General features: G+C 47.6%; 1 protein-coding gene across 4 annotated transcripts in view; it reads right to left on the minus strand.

Moving 5' to 3' along the window:
• Positions 1-4,947: 4,947 nt before the first annotated feature.
• LOC137436912 (collectin-12) overlaps positions 4,948-20,014 on the minus strand; it is a 56,798-nt gene continuing 41,731 nt past the window's right edge. For all 4 annotated transcript variants that reach the window (XM_068131134.2, XM_068131133.2, XM_068131135.2 and 1 more), the window contains 2 exons: positions 10,007-10,301; positions 4,948-7,813 (listed from right to left, as the gene is read on the minus strand). In XM_068131134.2, the coding sequence (XP_067987235.1) occupies positions 7,290-7,813; positions 10,007-10,301 (819 nt within the window). In that variant the 3' untranslated portion in view covers positions 4,948-7,289. The remainder of the gene's footprint in view (positions 7,814-10,006; positions 10,302-20,014) is intronic.

Consider the following 20,014-nt stretch of genomic DNA (forward strand, 5'->3'; position numbering starts at 1 on the left):
GCTGGGTGCTGGAAGAGGTTTCCAGGCCAGAGCTAGAGCATGCTGGGTGCTGGAAGAAGTTTCCGGACCAGAGTTAGAGCATGTTGGGTGCTGGAAGAAGTTTACAGGCCAGGGTTAGAGCATGCTGGGTGGTGGAAGAAGTTTCGAGGCCAGAGTTAGAGCATGCTGGGTGCTGGAAGAAGTCTCCAGGCCAGAGTTAGAGCATGTTGGGTGCTGGAAGAAGTTTACAGGCCAGAGTTAGAGCATGCTGGGTGGTGGAAGAAGTCTCCAGGCCAGAGTTAGAGCATGCTGGGTGGTGGAAGAAGTTTCCAGGTCAGAGTTAGAGCATGCTGGGTGGTGGAAGAAGTTTACAGGCCAGAGTTAGAGCATGCTGGGTGCTGGAAGAAGTTTCCAGGCCAGAGTTAGAGAATGCTGGGTGCTGGAATAAGTTTCCAGGCCAGAGTGAGAACATGCTGGGTGCTGGAAGAAGTTTCCAGGCCATAGTTAGAACATGCTGGGTGCTGGAAGAAGTTTCCAGGCGAGAGTTAGAGCATGCTGGGTGCTGGAAGAAGTTTCCAGGCGAGAGTTAGAGCATGCTGGGTTGTCGAAGAAGTTTCCAGGACAGAGTTAGAGCATGCTGGGTGCTGGAAGAAGTTTCCAGGCCAGAGTTAGAGCATGCTGGGTTGTGGAAGAAGTTTACAGGCCAGAGTTAGAGCATGCTGGGTGCTGGAAGAAGTTTCCAGGCCAGAGTTACAGCATGCTGGGTGCTGGAAGAAGTTTCTGGACCAGAGTTAGAGCATGTTGGGTGCTGGAAGAAGTTTACAGGCCAGAGTTAGAGCATGCTGGGTGGTGGAAGAAGTTTCCAGGCCAGAGTTAGAGCATGCTGGGTGGTGGAAGAAGTTTCCAGGCCAGAGTTAGAGCATGCTGGGTGCTGGAAGAAGTTTCCAGGTCAGAGTTAGAGCATGCTGGGTGGTGGAAGAAGTTTACAGGCCAGAGTTAGAGCATGCTGGGTGCTGGAAGAAGTTTCTGGACCAGAGTTAGAGCATGCTGGGTGCTGGAATAAGTTTCCAGGCCAGAGTTAGAGCATGCTGGGTGCTGGAAGAAGTTTCCAACCCAGAGCTAGAGCATGCTGGGTGCTGGAAGAAGTTTCCAGGTCAGAGCTAGAGCATGCTGGGTGCTGGAAAAAGTTTCTGGACCAGAGCTAGAGCATGCTGGGTGCTGGAAGAAGTTTACAGGCCAGAGTTAGAGCATGCTGGGTGCTGGAAGAAGTTTCCAGGCCAGAGTTAGAGCATGCTGAGTGCTGAAAGATGTTTACAGGCCAGAGTTATAGTATGCTGGGTGCTGGAACAAGTTTACAGGCCAGAGTTAGAGCATGCTGTCTGCTGGAAAAAGTTTCCAGGCGAGAGTTAGAGCATGCTGGGTGCTGGAAGAAGTTTCCAGGCGAGAGTTAGAGCATGCTGGGTGCTGGAAGAAGTTTCCAGGCGAGAGTTAGAGCATGTTGGGTGCTGGAAGAAGTTTCCAGGCCAGAGGTAGAGCATGCTGGGTGCTGGAAGGGGTTTACAGGCCAGAGTTAGAGCATGCTGGGTGCTGGAATAAGTTTCCAGGCCAGAGTTAGAGCATGCTGGGTGCTGGAAGAAGTTTCCAGGCCATAGTTAGAGCATGCTGGGTGCTGGAAGAAGTTTCCAGGCCAGAGTTAGAGCATGTTGGGTGCTGGAAGAAGTTTCCAGGCCAGAGTTAGAGCATGCTGGGTGGTGGAAGAAGTTTCCAGGCCATAGTTAGAGCATGCTGGGTGCTGGAAGAAGTTTCCAGGCCAGAGTTAGAGCATGTTGGGTGCTGGAAGAAGTTTCCAGGCCAGAGTTAGAGCATGCTGGGTGCTGGAAGAAGTTTCCAGGCCAGAGTTAGAGCATGCTGGGTGCTGGAAGGGGTTTACAGGCCAGAGTTAGAGCATGCTGGGTGCTGGAATAAGTTTCCAGGCCAGAGCTAGAGCATGCTGGGTGCTGGAAGAAGTTTCCAGGCCAGAGTTAGAGCAAGTTGGGTGCTGGAAGAAGTTTCCAGGCCAGAGTTAGAGCATGCTGGGTGCTGGAAGAAGTTTCCAGGCGAGAGTTAGAGCATGCTGGGTGCTGGAAGAAGTTTCCAGGCGAGAGTTAGAGCATGCTGGGTGCTGGAAGAAGTTTCCAGGCCAGAGTTAGAGCATGTTGGGTGCTGGAAGAAGTTTACAGGCCAGAGTTAGAGCATGCTGGGTGCTGGAAGAAGTTTCCAGGCCAGCATTAGAGCATACTGGGTTGTGGAAGAAGTTTCCACACCAGAGTTATAGTATGCTGGGTGCTGGAAGAAGTTTACAGGCCAGAGTTAGAGCATGCTGGGTGCTGGAAGAAGTTTCCAGGCCAGAGTTAGAGCATGCTGCGTTGTGGAAGAAGTTTCCAGGCCAGAGTTAGAGCATGTTGGGTGCTGGAAGAAGTTTACAGGCCAGAGTTAGAGCATGCTGGGTGCTGGAAGAAGTTTACAGGCCAGAGTTAGAGCATGCTGGGTGCTGGAAGAAGTTTAGAGGCCAGAGTTAGAGCATGCTGGGTGCTGGAAGAAGTTTCCAGGCCAGAGTTAGAGCATGTTGGGTGCTGGAAGAAGTTTACAGGCCAGAGTTAGAGCATGCTGGGTGCTGGAAGAAGTTTCCAGGCCAGAGTTAGAGCATGTTGGGTGCTGGAAGAAGTTTACAGGCCAGAGTTAGAGCATGTTGGGTGCTGGAAGAAGTTTCCAGGCCAGAGTTAGAGCATGCTGGGTGCTGGAAGAAGTTTCCAGGCCAGAGTTAGAGCATGCTGGGTGCTGGAAGAAGTTTCCAGGCCAGAGTTAGAGCATGCTGGGTGGTGGAAGAAGTTTCCAGGCCAGAGTTAGAGCATGCTGGGTGCTGGAAGAAGTTTCCAGGCCAAAGTTAGAGCATGCTGGGTGGTGGAAGAAGTTTCCAGGCCAGAGTTAGGGCATGCTGGGTGGTGGAAGAAGTTTCCAGGCCAGAGTTAGAGCATGCTGGGTGCTGGAAGAAGTTTCCAGGCCAGAGTTAGAGCATGCTGGGTGGTGGAAGAAGTTTCCAGGCGAGAGTTAGAGCATGCTGGGTGCTGGAAGAAGTTTCCAGGCCAATGTTAGAGCATGTTGGGTGCTGGAAGAAGTTTCCAGGCCAGAGTTAGAGCATGTTGGGTGCTGGAAGAAGTTTCCAGGCCAGAGTTAGAGCATGCTGGGTGCTGGAAGAAGTTTCCAGGCCAGAGTTAGAGCATGCTGGGTGCTGGAAGAAGTTTACAGGCCAGAGTTAGAGCATGCTGGGTGCTGGAAGAAATTTCCAGGCCAGAGTTAGAGCATGCTGGGTGCTGGAAGAAGTTTCCAGGCCAGAGTTATAGTATGCTGGGTGCTGGAAGAAGTTTCCAGGCCAGAGTTAGAGCATGCTGGGTGCTGGAAGAAGTTTCCAGGCCAGAGTTAGAGCATGCTGGGTGCTGGAAGGGGTTTACAGGCCAGAGTTAGAGCATGCTGGGTGCTGGAATAAGTTTCCAGGCCAGAGCTAGAGCATGCTGGGTGCTGGAAGAAGTTTTCAGGCCATAGTTAGAGCATGCTGGGTGCTGGAAGAAGTTTCCAGGCCAGAGTTAGAGCATGCTGGGTGCTGGAAGAAGTTTCCAGGCCAGAGTTAGAGCATGCTGGGTGCTGGAAGAAGTTTCCAGGCCAGAGTTATAGTATGCTGGGTGCTGGAAGAAGTTTACAGGCCAGAGTTAGAGCATGCTGGGTGCTGGAAGAAATTTCCAGGCCAGAGTTAGAGCATGCTGGGTGGTGGAAGAAGTTTCCAGGCCAGAGTTAGAGCATGCTGGGTGCTGGAAGAAGTTTCCAGGCCAGAGTTAGAGCATGTTGGGTGCTGGAAGAAGTTTCCAGGCCAGAGTTAGAGCATGCTGGGTGCTGGAAGAAGTTTCCAGGCCAGAGTTATACCATGCTGAGTGGTTCGCCATCTCTCCCAGCTGTAGTTACTACAGGAATTTGGAATTTGGTCACAGTGCCGGCGATGGCTCGCCTACTCTTCGCGAAAGACCGCAGTGGGATATTTAACGTCCACCAACTCATGTCAGCAAATGGGACACCAGTTTAACTGTTCATCCAAGGGCCGGTACACATTGATGAATCACCCAGCCTGTGAAACCTTGGGATGACAGCTTATAGCTGGGTCAGCATTCAAACCCAGACTGCACTGCTTCGAGGCGAGTGTGCGTTCCTCTCGGGTTTGGCCATCTTGCTCGGCCGTTTAATAAATCGATGGTGCCTAATTGAAATTTTGTTGAATATTATACAATACTAGCTGGCGTTGCCCGGTGTTGCCGGTCTATTTTTTCATGGGGAGCTAAAACACTTCCCTACACCCACTAAGGAATGGGGTCTGGGTTCATTTAACATTACCCTTCATATAGATACAAAGGCTTAGGCACTATGGAGAGATTTTTTTTAAAATCCAACTTTGCTTCTCCCAAAAAAAAATCAAAAACCTAGAACACTTCCCGACACTCACTGATGAACCGTCCGAAAGTTTGATGAAGATCTGTTCAGCCATCTCTGGAAAAATGGCGACACACATCGAGGCACAATTCCAACTCTCTTATGGTATCGATTGGTGGGTGAGAACACAGCCAAAGAGAGTGGTTCTCCATTACTGCCTAAATGGCCTGTTTGTAAAGTTTAAAATGCCACAGTGTTTTAACATTCACCGGTCCGTTCTGGTTGCCCAGTTTGAATCCGGCAAGTTGCGTCAAAGCAACCATAGAAGTCAGGCGATTCGACGGATCCGCAGCCAGCCGAGCCCCACAGCGATAGGTGATCACGTGACTGATATAATGAGGCCAAGCAACCTGAATCACATGATGCGACCTGGTGTAGCAGTACGGAGACCACGACCAATCCACAGTTAACAGGACTTATACAAACCACCAAATGAAGCCACCAGGACAACCAGAATTCACCTGATACCAAGTGTATTCAAGAATAATAATGATGGCATGGGGAGGGAAAACAATAGCAATTAAAAACAATAACTAGAGACATCATAGAACATGATACCTGACGTAGTGTTCAAGTAATTGCTTCAATTTTAATAAAATAATAATTTTAACACATTGACTGCCAACTGCGAAGAAGCGTCCCCAATATTCCAAAGTATGGTAAAATGAAAGACTCGTCTTCCTATTCATATTATGATTTGTTTTCAAAATATAAAATACAATTTAAATAAGCTGTTCCTCTTATAAACTGATCGGACGTATGGACAGACGGACGTGAACCAATTGCTTAACCCCACTTTCACTTCACGTGCACAGAGTAACGATTCAACATGTATCTGAATCTACTATAGAATACGTGCCCGCGAACTAACAAACGAGCGAGAATCTTAATTAACCTATTGCCTTAGCGTCCACATTCCTTCCACGATAGAGAGACATCAGAGGCATACAAGACGGAAATACCCTGGCTGTGCCCGGCGAGACACAGATTGACCCCTGTGATGACACGAGCAAGCAAAGGAGCAAATCATTCTGCAGTTTATCTCTGCATGAGGAAGAGAGTGAGCTTCCTGGGTAGGGAGCTGTAGAGACCGTCGCAGCAAAGGGGATCCGGTTCAAGCAGGCCCCGCAGCAATTCGCATGTAGGTTTCTCAGCGAGGTCCCTGGCATCTAATCCCCTGCTGTTCAAGCCAAGGCCTTTTATATCCTCCGCCATCAATGTCAGTTGTGATGCACTAAGCCCCTCCCTACTCAGACACTATTGTTCCGTGCTCCACTTGATGGGTGAGGGACCCCCATCCGCTACCAGTCACCAGGGTGGTCCCTAATCCTCCTCTACTGAGCGACCCTGGTGGCTGTTTTCCCATCAGTATAGCTCTTTGGCCGAGCAAAACGCTAAAAAGAACATTTAGGACTGATAACAGAGAGTATAAACATTAAATATAGGCTCGCAGGGATGAGGATTTCGACACACACAATAGGGGAGGGTAAACATCTCTGTGAAGACATTACAGCGATGCATATCTAATATCACATTTAATTACTTTTACGTTTATTCAAAACACTCAATAAGTAAATATCCATGCTATATTAAGCAATTATTAACCCATAGGAGTCATTTCTACAACAACATGTTTACCCAGGCAATGCGGACCTCAGAGGAGATCAGTATAAGAACATCCCCGATCACATCCCGAGCATCACCTGCAATTGGCAGCAAATTGTACACAGCTCCGTTTTTTAAAATGCAAAGGCAACCACCTTGTTCCTGCACATGTTTCAAGGTGTTAGTACCGTACGTTATACAATGAGCCGAGTTAGAAACAAATGACTCGGCATTGAATGAGGGTAAACATCGATCATTTACAATTTACATTATACTCCTAAAAAAAGAGAGAGATCAAATCTAATCATCGCAATCGAACATTCTGCTCCATTTGGATACATCCTAAATGACCAGGATCACATAGCAATCTATATTCTTCATCTAAAGCTCTTCGGGATCCACTTTCTCATAAGCTGTGTTGTTGCCAGTTTTGTGAACTTCCCAAGGTTATGTCAACTCCTCCAAGAGATTGCAGTAATTAATAAAAACAGCACCTCAAGATCCTGTTTATGATTTAATAAACTCGATGCACAAATACCTGTAAACTACATTCTATTGAGTAGGTACAAACCTTCTAAACCATTTTAGCTTTTGCCATGTTACCAATTGCCACCCAGAGATTTTACTGGCAAGTAAACGTGGTTCTTTACATTCCTTACCGAGAAGAATTCTGTTTATGTGTTACCAAATGCTAGAGATTGCAAAAAATATTGAAGAGCAATCTAAATATTACGTATGAGGAGGAGTGAGAGGTGGGGTTGCAGTCAGGTACCGTTAAAGTTGAATAAGGGGGTGATGGGAGTGCAAGAGGAAAAGAGAGAAAGAAAAGGGCAAGAAGCTCGTGAGGAGATAAGAGTAAGAGAGGAAATGAAAACGTATGGAGAATAGTCTTGGAGATGGGAAGGAGAGATTAAAATTCCACCTTTTTGCATATGTAATAGGTAGAAGGAGCCAATGATCACTGCTCGTCTCGTGCAAACCCCAAGTTTTGAACTAACTTTTGACTGATAACAGAGTATTGTTTGAACAAAAGAATTTTGACATTTACGACGGAGGCGATGTCTCAAGTTTGTCCATCCATGGTCCTTGCTTGACTCAGTATTTAGCCCTGAACCTTTGACCTCACCTTCACGTTCAACAGACTCTGATAAATGACGACCAATTTATTTGGACATGAAACCACTTGCCATGTCCTACTCAGCCAAGCCCATTATCAAAGTTTGCTCAGCAGCTTCTTGTTCTTGCCATGAGGGACCAGGGAGACCAGGAAGGCCTGGTTGACCTACATCACCATCGTAACCATTCGGTCCAGGAAAACCTGGGTGGCCAGGTTCTCCTTGGGGCCCACGAGGACCTTTTAACGGTACTCCGCCAATAGGTCCACGCATCCCTTGATATCCTTGTAACCCAGGAAAACCTACAGACCCTGGAAGTCCTTTCGGTCCAGGCATGCCTATGTCACCCACCTCACCAGGTAGGCCAGAGAAACCCTTGACGCCTGGAAATCCAGGAGCTCCTCTCTGTCCTTTCTTTCCAGTTCTTCCTCTTGAACCGTGTATCCCTTCTGGTCCAACTGGTCCAGTGGCACCCTTTTTGCCTGGCAGACCACCCATGCTGGAAGTATCACCAAAATCTCCAGGACTTCCAGTCTTTCCTATCAAGCCAGTTTCTCCATCATTGCCAGGGTCACCCATGTGCCCAGGGTCTCCAGGTAGGCCTAAAACAAAAATGGCACACACAGTATTTTGAGCATATTGTTGGGAAGGTGGGGGGGGGGAGGTGAGGGATGGGGGAGGAGGGAAGAAGGGGGAAGAATGATCTGTAATCGAAGAAAAAAGTGAAGCAAAGCAAAAACAAATTGCAAGACAATTGAAGATAAAGATTTTCTGTGAAGGCGAAACGCATTCAAAAAGTAGTTCAACCAGGGCTTGGGATGACAAACTTTATCAACACCATCAGTAGAATCAATATGACAGTTGTGGAACATCCCATACTTTACATTGAAGTGAATGGGGAAAAAGAGAGAAAAACTATTTGACCACCGTTTAAAAATATCAAACCTATTTCTCCCTATCCACAGGTTTATTTTTTAAGAAATATCCCATCCGTCTATTTGTCCCGAGGGAGTCCCCGAATTAGGCAAGCCTTTTCACCAATAATATCCCATTTGAACATCTGGCTATAGTCTTCAATTATTTATTCAAACAATATTTTGCCCAAGATTATCCACAACCTGAAATACTTTTAAAACCAAGTGAGATCAGGCCCTAGGATTCCTGTCCTGGCTCCTGGTGTTGGATTAACCTTTTAACGATTTGAGCATCCTCCAAAAATATCATACCTATTTATCCCTCTCAATTAGAGTTCTGGTTTATAAAACATAAGAATATTTAACCAAAGTCCGGCAGCTTTAACCAAAGTAGTTGAAGCACCTTTGGCAACGATTACAGCCTCGAGTCTTCTTGGGTATGACGCGACAAGCTTTGCACACACCTGGATTTGGGGATTTTCTGCCATTCTTCTCTGCAGATCCTCTCAAGCTCTGTCAGGTTAGATGGGGACCGTTGGTGGACAGCCATTTTCAGGTCTCTCCAGAGATGTTCGATTGGGTTCAAGTCAGGGCTCTGGCTGGGCCACTCAAGGACCTTCACATAGTTGTCCCTAAGCCACTCCTGCGTTGTCCTGGCTGTGTGCTTCAGGTCATTGTCCTGTTGGAAGGTGAACCTTCGGCCCAGTCTGAGGTCCTGAGCGCTCTGTTTCAGGTTTTCATTAAGGATATCTCTGTACTTTGCTCCGTTCATTGTTCCCTCAACCCTGACCAGTCCCCCAGTCCCTGCTGCTGAAAAACACCCCCACAGCATGATGCTGCCACCACCATGCTTCACCGTTGGGATGGTATTGGGCAGGTGATGAGCGGTGCCTGGTTTCCTCCAGACGTGACGCTTACAATTGAGGTCAAACAGTTCAATCTTGGTTTCATCAGACCACAGAATCTTGTTTCTCACAGTCTGAGAGTCCTTTAGGTGCTTTTTTGCAAACTCCAAGCGGGCTTTCATGTGTCTTTCACTGAGAAGAGGCTTCCGTCTAGCCACTCTGCGATAAAGCCTAGATCGGTGGAGTGTTGCAGAGATGGTTGTCCTTCTGGAAGTTTCTCCCATCTCCACACAGGATCTCTGGAGCTCAGCCAGAGTGACCATCGGGTTCTTGGTCACCTCTCTTACCAAGGCCCTTCTCCCCCGATTGCTCAGTTTGGCCGGGCGGCCAGCTCTAGGAAGAGTCCTGGTTGTTCTAAACTTCTTCCATTTAAGAATTATGGAGGCCACTGTGCTTGTAGGCTTACCTCGACACAATCCTGTCTCTGAGCTCTGCAGGCAGTTCCTTCGACCTCATGGCTTGGTTTTTGCTCTGATATGCATTGTCAGCTGTGAGACCTTATATAGACAGGTGTGTGCCTTTCCAAATCATGTCCAATCAATTGAATTTACCACAGGTGGACTCCAATCAAGGTGTAGAAACATCTCAAAGATGATCAAGAGAAATGGGAGGCACCTGAGCTAAATTTCAAGTGTTATAGCAAAGGGTCTGAATACTTATGTCAATGTGATATTTCAGTTTTTTCTTTTTAATAAATTTGCAAAACTTTCTAAAATTCTGTTTTCTCTTTGTCATTATCGGGTATTGAGTGTAGATTGATGAGGGAAAAAAATGAATTTAAACGATTTCAGCATAAGGCTGCAACATAACAAAATGTGAAAAAAGTGAAGGGGTCTGAATACTTTCTGAATGCACTGTACCTGAGAGCTCTGGGCTATCCTGCCCATATATATTTTTCTTGACTAATATGTTGAACTGGGATGCAGATCCATCTAATCTATTGGGAGGGTCTCCACATAGGACTACACAGACTTGCCTTTTATGCTGTCAGGCCTATCAACTTGAGAGCTTCGCACTCTGTTAATAAGCCGTAGCTCCTGAGCTGCTGCGAAAAGGTCCACCATTGCCTTTGAAAGCCGCTCCCACAGCAGATGCTGCGCTGTGTGCAGGACCGTCATGTTGGAGCGCATCTCAAAAGCAGTTTGGGCAAGAGCATAGACCACATGGGTCGACCTTTCCACAAAAACTCCTTTTGTCGTGTTGTGAAGGTAAATGTCCAAGCTGTGTAAATGCAGGTCGATACCATTCACGTCCGCTTGTATGGTGCGCACCTGTCCAAAACAATGACACGTAAAGACACAACCTTGAAACTCAGTTGTTGTGAAATGTGCCAAACCTTTTTTCTACAATTATTAAATTAGGAAAATGTTTTTGTGAACAGATTTGAAAATGTTCTATAGATTATTTTAACCTAAGGGCCGCCGCACACCAGCTGGCGCAATGCAACAAGATTGTAGGCGACAGTTTGTTTTTTTTGATAATCAGTTTTTGATAGTGAAGGAATGTGTGGCAGTTGATGAGCCTCTTCAACTAGTTTTTCAGGTGTATCAACACCAATCACAAAAGTTGAACATGAGCAACTTTTACAACGAGTTACCCGTGGGAATCGTGCCACATGTGGCAGTCTCTGACAATTGCAGAGGAGGCGCAATGTATTAACTAATTAAAATTCAGCTTTTATGAGCTTCCGACCTCCGAGCATATGGTCATATCATCTGCTGCATTAAAAAAAAATAAAGCTTACGTGAATTTTGAAGGCCAAAAAGGTATTATGAAAGTTCAATATAGTAGCCTGAACCTGCCCATTGCTTCCTGTATTGTATTTAACAAACCTTCAGAAACAATAAAATAGTGCAATTCTAGGGACATTGTGTTAGAAAAGTTGGCATACAGTCATACACGTACAAGTGTGTGTGTGTGTGTGTGTGTGTGTGTGTGTGTGTGTGTGTGTGTGTGTGTGTGTGTGTGTGTGTGTGTGTGTGTATGTAGCTAGAATCAATGCTTTTTACCCTGCGCTCGTGAAGCGAAAGGCAGGGTTGAGCATTCGGGTACGTACGTGTGTCTGCATTTCAGTAAAGTAAAGTGTGTGCCGTGTCAGCATTTTAAAAATTCATTTTCTCGGCAAACATTGGTCCGATTGACATGAAATTTTCACCATAGGAGGGACTCCTCCTGTAGAATATTTTAGTGAATACTATGACGTCACATGTCACGTGGTACTGGCGCCATCTTGGAAAAACCAAAAAATTTGCACCTCTATTTCTCAAAAACCGCTGCGCAGAAATAATTGAGACAGGTCTCATTGCAAAGAACTCTCCATGCGGAATAACATATGTGAATGATGACGTCATATGTGCCACCGTTATGACGTCATAATTCGACAAGTAAAAAAAATTATCCGATCAGGATGAAATTTCTTGAGCATCTTCTCGGCATAAATTGATGCAGAAATAAAATTATAATGACGTCGTAGGTCATGTGGTTCGGCCGCCATATTGTTTTGAGTGAAAAGCTTGAAAAACCACTAAAATCCTATTTTCTCCAAAACGACTAAACAGATCGAGGCCAAACTTTTCAGGCAGAATCGCATACCTAGTCAGGTTCAGTATGTCCAGATTTAAAGTTTCGTTGGATTTTTTGGGGGATTTGGAAAACTATATATTTTTGGAAACTATATTGTATAGTCAGTCAGAAAACCAATGTTGCTATTTGCACAGACTCCTGTATGGCGGCCATCTTGGATTTTCAAAATTGCCGCCGTATAACTAATTTTTCTCAATATCTCAGCTTCTAAATAACATAGAGCTTTGATTCTAACGGCTAAACATACATTTTCAAGGGCCCCGAATCCAATGGTAACAAGTTCGATAAGCTAGACATGACCATAGAGCTCCGATGTGGCGGCCATCTTGGATTTTTCAAACTGGCCGCTGTAAAATTGATGTTTCTCAATATCTCAGCTTCTAAACAACATAAAGCTTTGATTCTAACGGCTAAACATACATTTTCAAGGGCCCCGAATCCAATGGTAACAAGTTCGATAAGCTAGACATGACCATAGAGCTCCTATGTGGCGGCCATCTTGGACTGTAATTTCATTTGACATGGCCCTCTACGAGAAGGTGGTGCAACTGCTGGATGCAAGACCTGACTTGAAACGCACAGTCGTCCCCAGACTGGGTGAGCTACATGTTGTCATGGCGGCTCTCCGAGCCCTCGGAGCCTCCATGGAGAACTCAGGCATTGATGATGCTTGGGTAGAAGCTGATGTCTATGGTCCAGCCACGACGCGGCAAATCCTGAAATGTACACACTACAAGCGGTCTCTCCATGCCCATATATATTCATATGTAGCACTTTATGAAATGGTTCTGGAGGAGTTCTTGAAGGACAACCCACAAGTAAAGGATGTGTGTTTCGAGGCAACAGAGGGAGTAGAAGCTGCCTGTGCTGAGACGAACAAGTGCACGAAAGCTGAATCTGTAAAACAAGCAAACACCAAACTCCTTCAAGTCTTGACATCTGATGGGGTGGTGACGGCACTCGAGGAGTGGGAAGCACGGAGATCCAAGAATGCAATGTTCAAGTCAATGATGAAGTATCTACATCGGGTGGAGACAATCCTGTTATTCGTGGCAGCATCACGGAGTGCTGACCTGGTGCTTCACCTCCAAGCTGGAGAAGAACTGAGCAAGTTATTCTTTGCCATGGACCGGATCAAATACAAGCGGCTCTGGCCCCGATACATCGCAGACATGTATGACCTAAGAACCAATCACCCTAGGACCTGGGAAGAACTAGGAGCTGGCAATCTATCAGTAACCAAGAATGACATCCCACTTGTATCCATTGGACCAGATCATGCATGTGAACATCTGAACAAGCTGATGAAGATTCACTCTGGACTGATTGGCATCTCTAACAATGCCAATGCTAGACAGAGATTCTTCATGGTTACACCAGAATTATCACGCCTGTCAAAAGACTTCAAGAGTCAGTTTGGCCTGGAAGGTGACAAGATCACAGAACATCATGACCTTGGTCCAAGTGCAGTCAAGAGGGAGCATGAAGCAATCAACAAGATCAAGGCTGCGATACTGAGTCACGGGAATCCATTTGACATTGAAGGTGACAAGCTGCACAATGTGATAACGAATGCTTACATCCCAGACGAGTATGTACCACAGATCTTGAACATTGATGTCACTGGTCAGAAGTTGTATGAAGACTATGTGTCGGAGCGTATCAATGGAGATGTTAGCCTCTGGGCACCAGTCAAGAAGGAGAACAACAAGATGTTCACGTCTGGGAACAAGAGAACCACAGTGAAACTCAGAGACAGGACTGTGGATCTGAAGGAGACTAAGGAACTGTACAGAAGGCTCATGGTCCTTGCCAAGTCAAACAGAGACGTCAACCAGAAATATGCCATCGGAAATTACGAGTTCACTGTGACACCAAGAGCACTGTTCGCTCCAGATGGGACAATTCTTCCATGCACTGACAAGTCGAAGTTAATCCATCTCCTCGACAAGTTAGCAAGAGCAGAAATTCACCCCGAAGATCAGCAGCAGACACCAGCTGCAAGTGTTCTACAAGAAGATCCAATGGACACAAGAACTATGGCATCCACATCTAGTAAACCTACAAGTCGGAAGATTGCACTGGTGGATGGGATGGTACTTGTGCATAAGCTGACAAAGAAACCAGCCACTGTAGTGAAAGTCAACGATCTGGGTGAATGCTTCAATGACAGACTCATGTCTCTAACAAAAGATTGTGATGAGATCATACTGGTCTTTGACACGTACAAAAACGATTCTCTGAAGAGTGCTACCAGGGCTAAAAGAAGGCAAGGAAAGGATGCAGTACAGTATCAAGTCAGAGATGACACCACCATCAAACACATCCCAATGAGCAGATTCCTTTCTCATGACAAAACAAAGGCTGATCTGACTGACTATCTGGCAGCGAAAATTCTAGAATACAACAGTCACTCATCCAAGTTGATCATCACGTCTGCTTCAGGGCGTACTAGGAGCAACAGTGACCTGCTCTTCGAGGACAACAACCATGAAGAAGCTGACACCCTGTTGATCCACCAGGCCATGCTGGCATCCCAGCGAAACCCACAGGATGCGCAGTTGGTGTTCTTCTCTCCCGACACAGATGTCCTGGTACTAGTCATAGCAAACTATGACCTACTGCTGAGGAATACATCCATTTCCATGGCCTCAGGAATACTTCAAATAGAGCCACTGTGGACAGCTCTAGGGGTCGAAAGAGCAAAGGCGTTGCCAGCCTTTCATGCTTTCACAGGGGCAGACAACACTGGGAGGTTCTCTCGAATAGGCAAAGCAACCTGGCTGCATGTCTACCTCAAAGCAAGTGAAGATGTCATAGACACCGTGCGAATGCTTTCAGATGCAACTGAAGTGACGGAGGATATGTTGTCCACACTAGCTAGCTAACTTTGTATGCGCTGCTTACTCTCCAAATGGCATCCACATCGACAGCATCCCCGAACTACGATGGTATCTCTTTTGCAAACACATGGCAGAAAGTGACAGGCTTCCTCCTACTCTTGGAGCTCTCAAGCAGCACATCCTTAGAGTCCATATCCAAGCCAGAGTGTGGGGTCAGGCAAGCATTGCTCAACAGGATCCTCAGCTGAATCCCCTGCAAAACGGCTTTTACAAAGACACGGATGGACAAGTGAAACCAACCACAACTGAGGAGCCTCCAGCCCCCAAGGCCATCATTCAAATGGTTAGATGTCAGTGCAAAACAGACTGTTCTTCATCTGGATGTTCCTGCAGAACAAACAACTTGGCTTGTACAGACCTTTGTCAGTGTGACATCCAGTGCCAAAATGATGAGGACTCTCAAGATGTGATGAACGAAAGCGATGATGAGGATGATGATGACTTTACTCAATGATGAATCAAAGCTCTGTGCTCTTTAGAAGGTGAGTTACATCAGTTTTACGGCGGCTAGTTTGAAAAATCCAAGATGGCCGCCACATAGGAGCTCTATGGTCATGTCTAGCTTATCGAACCTGTTACCATTGGATTCGGGGCCCTTGAAAATGTATGTTTAGCCGTTAGAATCAAAGCTTTATGTTGTTTAGAAGCTGAGATATTGAGAAACATCAAGTTTATGGCGGCCAGTTTGAAAAATCCAAGATGGCCGCCACATAGGAGCTCTGAGGTCATGTCTAGCTTATCGAACTTGTTACCATTGGATTCGGGCCCCTTGAAAATGTATGTTTAGCCGTTAGAATCAAAGCTCTATGTTATTTAGAAGCTGAGATATTGAGAAAAATTAGTTCTACGGCGGCAATTTTGAAAATCCAAGATGGCCGCCATACAGGAGTCTGTGCAAATAGCAACATTGGTTTTCTGACTGACTATACAATATAGTTTCCAACAATATATAGTTTTCCAAATCCCCCAAAAATTCCAACGAAATTACATAGTGAACCTGACTTACCCATTAAGAAACAAAAAAGTCAGCGAGCATGACGTCATGCATCACATGGTTTTGGAGTTATGACGTTTTTAAGCATAAACTTTTAAAACCTAGCTCCTCCCTCATTTTTGATCCTATCGAGGGGAAACTTCACAGATGTGTTCAGCATGTCAGTCTACTAAAATGACCTTTTGGAATTTGCGATAGGTGACGTGGTTTGGCAGATACAAATAATTAAACGAAAATATTTTTAAAAATTATAACTCTTAAACCGCTTCATTGATCGACGTGAAACTTTATACAGTCACGTGAAAAAGTATGTACACCCCATGTAAAGTTTTGACTTTTTCAACATATTTCACCATACAGCTATTTGATCTTCATTTCAACAATATTGATTGATAAAGGTGATATTGTGGCGGACACAAAAGCCCACTGGCGTGGTGACATCATTCCACGCACCAAGTGGGCGGTGGCCACGCCCGAGGGGTAGGCGTGGCCTCATGATATACACTGGGCGACCAGCCCGGAGCATTTTAGTGTTACAGTGTAGTCTTACAATAAAGACGTTTATATGTTACCGCTTGTCCGCTTCTTCCTTGCTCACAAGCAGCGCGCGTAACGCCGCGCTTTACTGGTGACCCTCGACGTTGGATCTGCCGTAGCGATCCTTCCGAACACGACGCCATTGCAATGGCCAACGACAAGGCAATGGCGATTAAACTTCCCGAATTTTGGGAGGCCCAGGCCGAAGTCTGGTTCGTTCAAGCCGAAGCCCAATTTCAGCTTCGGCGCCTCACCAACGACGACCTGCGCTACTGCCATGTCGTCGCCTCCCTCGGGCCCGGCACGGCCGCTCGAGTTGTGTCCGTCCGTCCTTCGCCACCCACCGGACGGCCACAAGTACGAGGCACTCAAGCGGCTACTCCTAGCCACGTTCGGCCTCACGGACGACGCACGGGCCGATCGCCTCCTGGATCTCCCCGAGCTCGGTGAGACGCGCCCGTCGGTCCGAATGGACCATATGCTGTCACTGTTGGGCGACGAAGCCCCCGGTTCGCTATTCCGGGCGCTTTTCCGGTGCCAACTTCCAGCGCAGGTTCGCCTCGCGTTGGCCGGGACCGAGCTAACGGAACCCCGAGCATTAGCCGCCAAGGCGGACAGGTACTTCGCCGCTTCGGACACGCGGGCGAGCGTCGGCGTGGCCGTCACGGCCCTCGACGCTGATGTTCAGCAGCATGTTCCACAGCATCAGCTTCTACAGCGCGCTTCTCCGCGGCTGGGCCAGGACGTGCCTCGCGTGCCAGCGCGCCAAGGTGCACTGGCACACCCAGGCCCCGTTGGCCCCGTTCACGGTGCCGGAACGCCGGTTTGACCACGTCCACGTGGACCTGGTGGGACCTCTGCCCCCCTCGCGGGCTTTCACCTACGTCCTCACCATGGTGGACCGCACCACCCGGTGGCCGGAGGCCGTGCCCTTGGCGTTGACAACGGCGGCCGATGTCGCGCAGGCTTTCATCGCCACCTCGGTCGCCCGGTTCGGCGCCCCCTCAGACATCTCATCCGACCTCGGCCCCCAGTTCACCTCGGAGCTCTGGGGGGCGGTTGCGCAGGGGCTCGGGGTCCGGCTGCACCAAACCACGGCCTACCACCCCCAGGCTAACGGCCTGTGTGAGCGATTTCACCGCTCATTGAAGGCCGCGCTCCGGGCCACCCTCCGCGACGGCGGCTGGGTCGACAGGCTCCCCTGGGTCCTGCTGGGCCTCCGGACGGCGCCCAAGGAGGACCTGCGCGCATCCGCGGCAGAGTTGGTCTTCGGGCAACCGCTGCGGGTGCCGGGCGAGTTCCTCCCTGACTCCACAGCACCATGGTCCGCGGCACAGCAGCGCTCCGCTCTGCAAGAGACCGCCCAGAGGTTCGCCCCGGTGCCAACGGCATGCCACGGGCACCCACCGACGCACGTCGCCCCGGAGCTTCGCACGGCGGAGTACGTCTTCGTCCGCCACGATGCCCATCGGACAGCACTGCGGCCCCCGTACGACGGGCCTTTCCGCGTGCTGGAGACCGGGGCGAAGCACTTCACCCTGGACATCGGCGGTATTCCTGACCGCGTTTCGGTAGACCGCCTCAAGCCGGCCCACCTCGATGTGGACCATCCACCGCCAGTGGCCCGACCCCCACGTCGGGGCCGCCCTCCTGCGGGCGGACCCCCGGCACCGCCCAGCCCCGCCGCCACGCCGCCCCCCGGTCCTGCACCCATCCCAGGGGCAGCCAGGGGCATCCCACCTGGCATCCCTGCACCCCGGATGCCGCCGATCGCCAGGGGGCGCTTCGGCCGGGTCATTCGTCTGCCCCGCAAACTGGCCCTCCAGGTGCGCGGGAATTCTGGGGGGGTGCGTGTGGCGGACACAAAAGCCCACTGGCGTGGTGACATCATTCCATGCACCAAGTGGGCGGTGGCCACGCCTGAGGGGTAGGCGTGGCCTCATGATATACACCGGGCGACCAGCCCGGAGCATTTTAGTGTTACAGTGTAGTCTTACAATAAAGACGTTTATATGTTACCGCTTGTCCACTTCCTCCTTGCTCACAAGCAGCGCGCGTAACGCCGCGCTTTACTATAATATAACAAATATCATGAAACATTTACTTTTTGTAGTCCATTGTATAATTTAAATAAACATAAATGCAAATTTTGCATGTGGAAAAAGTAAGTACACCCCTACATTTATCACTACTTCAAATACCTAAAATTAGAATCAGGTGCACCAGCTCAGGTGCAAATGTTTAGGACATCATTAGAGAAGATCTTGGAGGAACCTGTCTTATTTAAACCTCAGATATTTAGTTTGGTTTGCTCTTTGTTGTTGAAGTGTGCGGCATCACCATGCCTGGATCAAAAGATCTCTCTGAGGCCTTCAGAAAGAGGGTTATAGAGGCCTATGAGTCTGGGAAGGAATTTAAAAAGATCTCCAAACAATTTGAAATCAATCATTTGACTGTCCGGAAGATCATCTACAAGTGGAGAAGATTCCAAAGAACTGCCAACTTGTTCAGGCCAAGCCGCCCCAGCAAGTTCAGCCCGAGAGCAGATCACAAGATGCTGAAAGAAGTCTCTAAGAAAACCAGAATGTCATCACGGGACCTACAGGTAGCTCTTGCCACTGTTGATGTCAAAGTGCGTGTGTCTACCATTAGAAAGAGGCTGCACAAATTTGATCTACATGGGAGGTGTTCCAGGAGGAAACCTTTGCTGTCCAGAAAGAACATCAGGGCAAGACTAAAGTTTGCCAATGACCACCTAGGCAAAGACCAGCACTTCTGGAACAATGTGCTCTGGACAGATGAGTCAAAGGTAAAGCTATTTGGCTACAGAACCAGAAGACATGTTTGGCGAAAACCAAACACAGCATTTGACCACAATAACCTGATACCAACTGTAAAGCATGGTGGTGGAAATATTATGGTTTGTGGCAGCTTTGCTGCATCAGGGCCTGGGCAGCTCACCATCATAGAATACACTATGAATTCTTCATTGTACCAGAGAAATCATTTGAAATCAATTGAGGATAATGTGAGGCCATCTGTCGGAAAGTTGAAGCTCAACCGAAGGTGGACCTTGCAGCATGACAATGACCCTAAATATACCAGTAAATCCACCAAGGAATGGCTGAAAAGAAAGAAATGGAGGTTTCTGGAATGGCCAGGTAAAAGCCCGGATCTAAATCCCATCGAGATGTTGTGGGGGGATTTGAAAAGAGCTGTGCATGCAAGAAACCCCTCAAACATCGCACAGCTGAAAGAACTCTGCATGGAGGAGTGGGCCAAAATTTCTCCCAGTCGATGTCAGAGACTGGTACACAGTTATAAGAAACGCCTACTTGAGGTTGTTTCTGCCAAAGGAGGCAATAACACCTATAAGAGCCAAGGGTGTACTTACTTTTTCCACATGCGAAATTTGGATTTATGTTTATTTAAATTATACAATGGACTACAAAATGTAAATGTTTCATGATAATTGTTATATTATATCACCTTCATCTATCAATATTGTTGAAATGAAGATCAAATAGCTGTATGTTGAAATATGTTGAGAAAGTCAAAACTTTACATGGGGTGTACTTACTTTTTCACGTGACTGTATTATAGTAGAGGTAATGACGTGTAACAAGTGTGCAAAATTTCAAGATGATTGGATATACCGTCTGGAAGCTAGAAGTTGTTATTGCGTGAAGAAGAAGTCTTCTGGTGTGGGCATGGAATTAATTATCACACTGCACATGACGAGCAGGCAAAGTACGGAGTGACCTCGCGGGGTCATTTTGACCTCAAATAAAATTCTGATTTCAGATTTGTCAATCGCTGAGGTATATTAACACACAACCAAAACAGATTTGGTGAAATTGTATTCTATGAATGCCATCTAATTTTAAATTGCAGTACTTCATTACCTGTGGCCAAAAACGCAAGGTAATTGTTACTCGCTCTACAGCGCAGAGCTGGTGCCGCTGAA

This window comes from Myxine glutinosa, chromosome 11 (genome assembly GCF_964187855.1).
Source record: "Myxine glutinosa chromosome 11, kmMyxGlut1.1, whole genome shotgun sequence".
NCBI lineage: Eukaryota > Metazoa > Chordata > Myxini > Myxiniformes > Myxinidae > Myxine > Myxine glutinosa.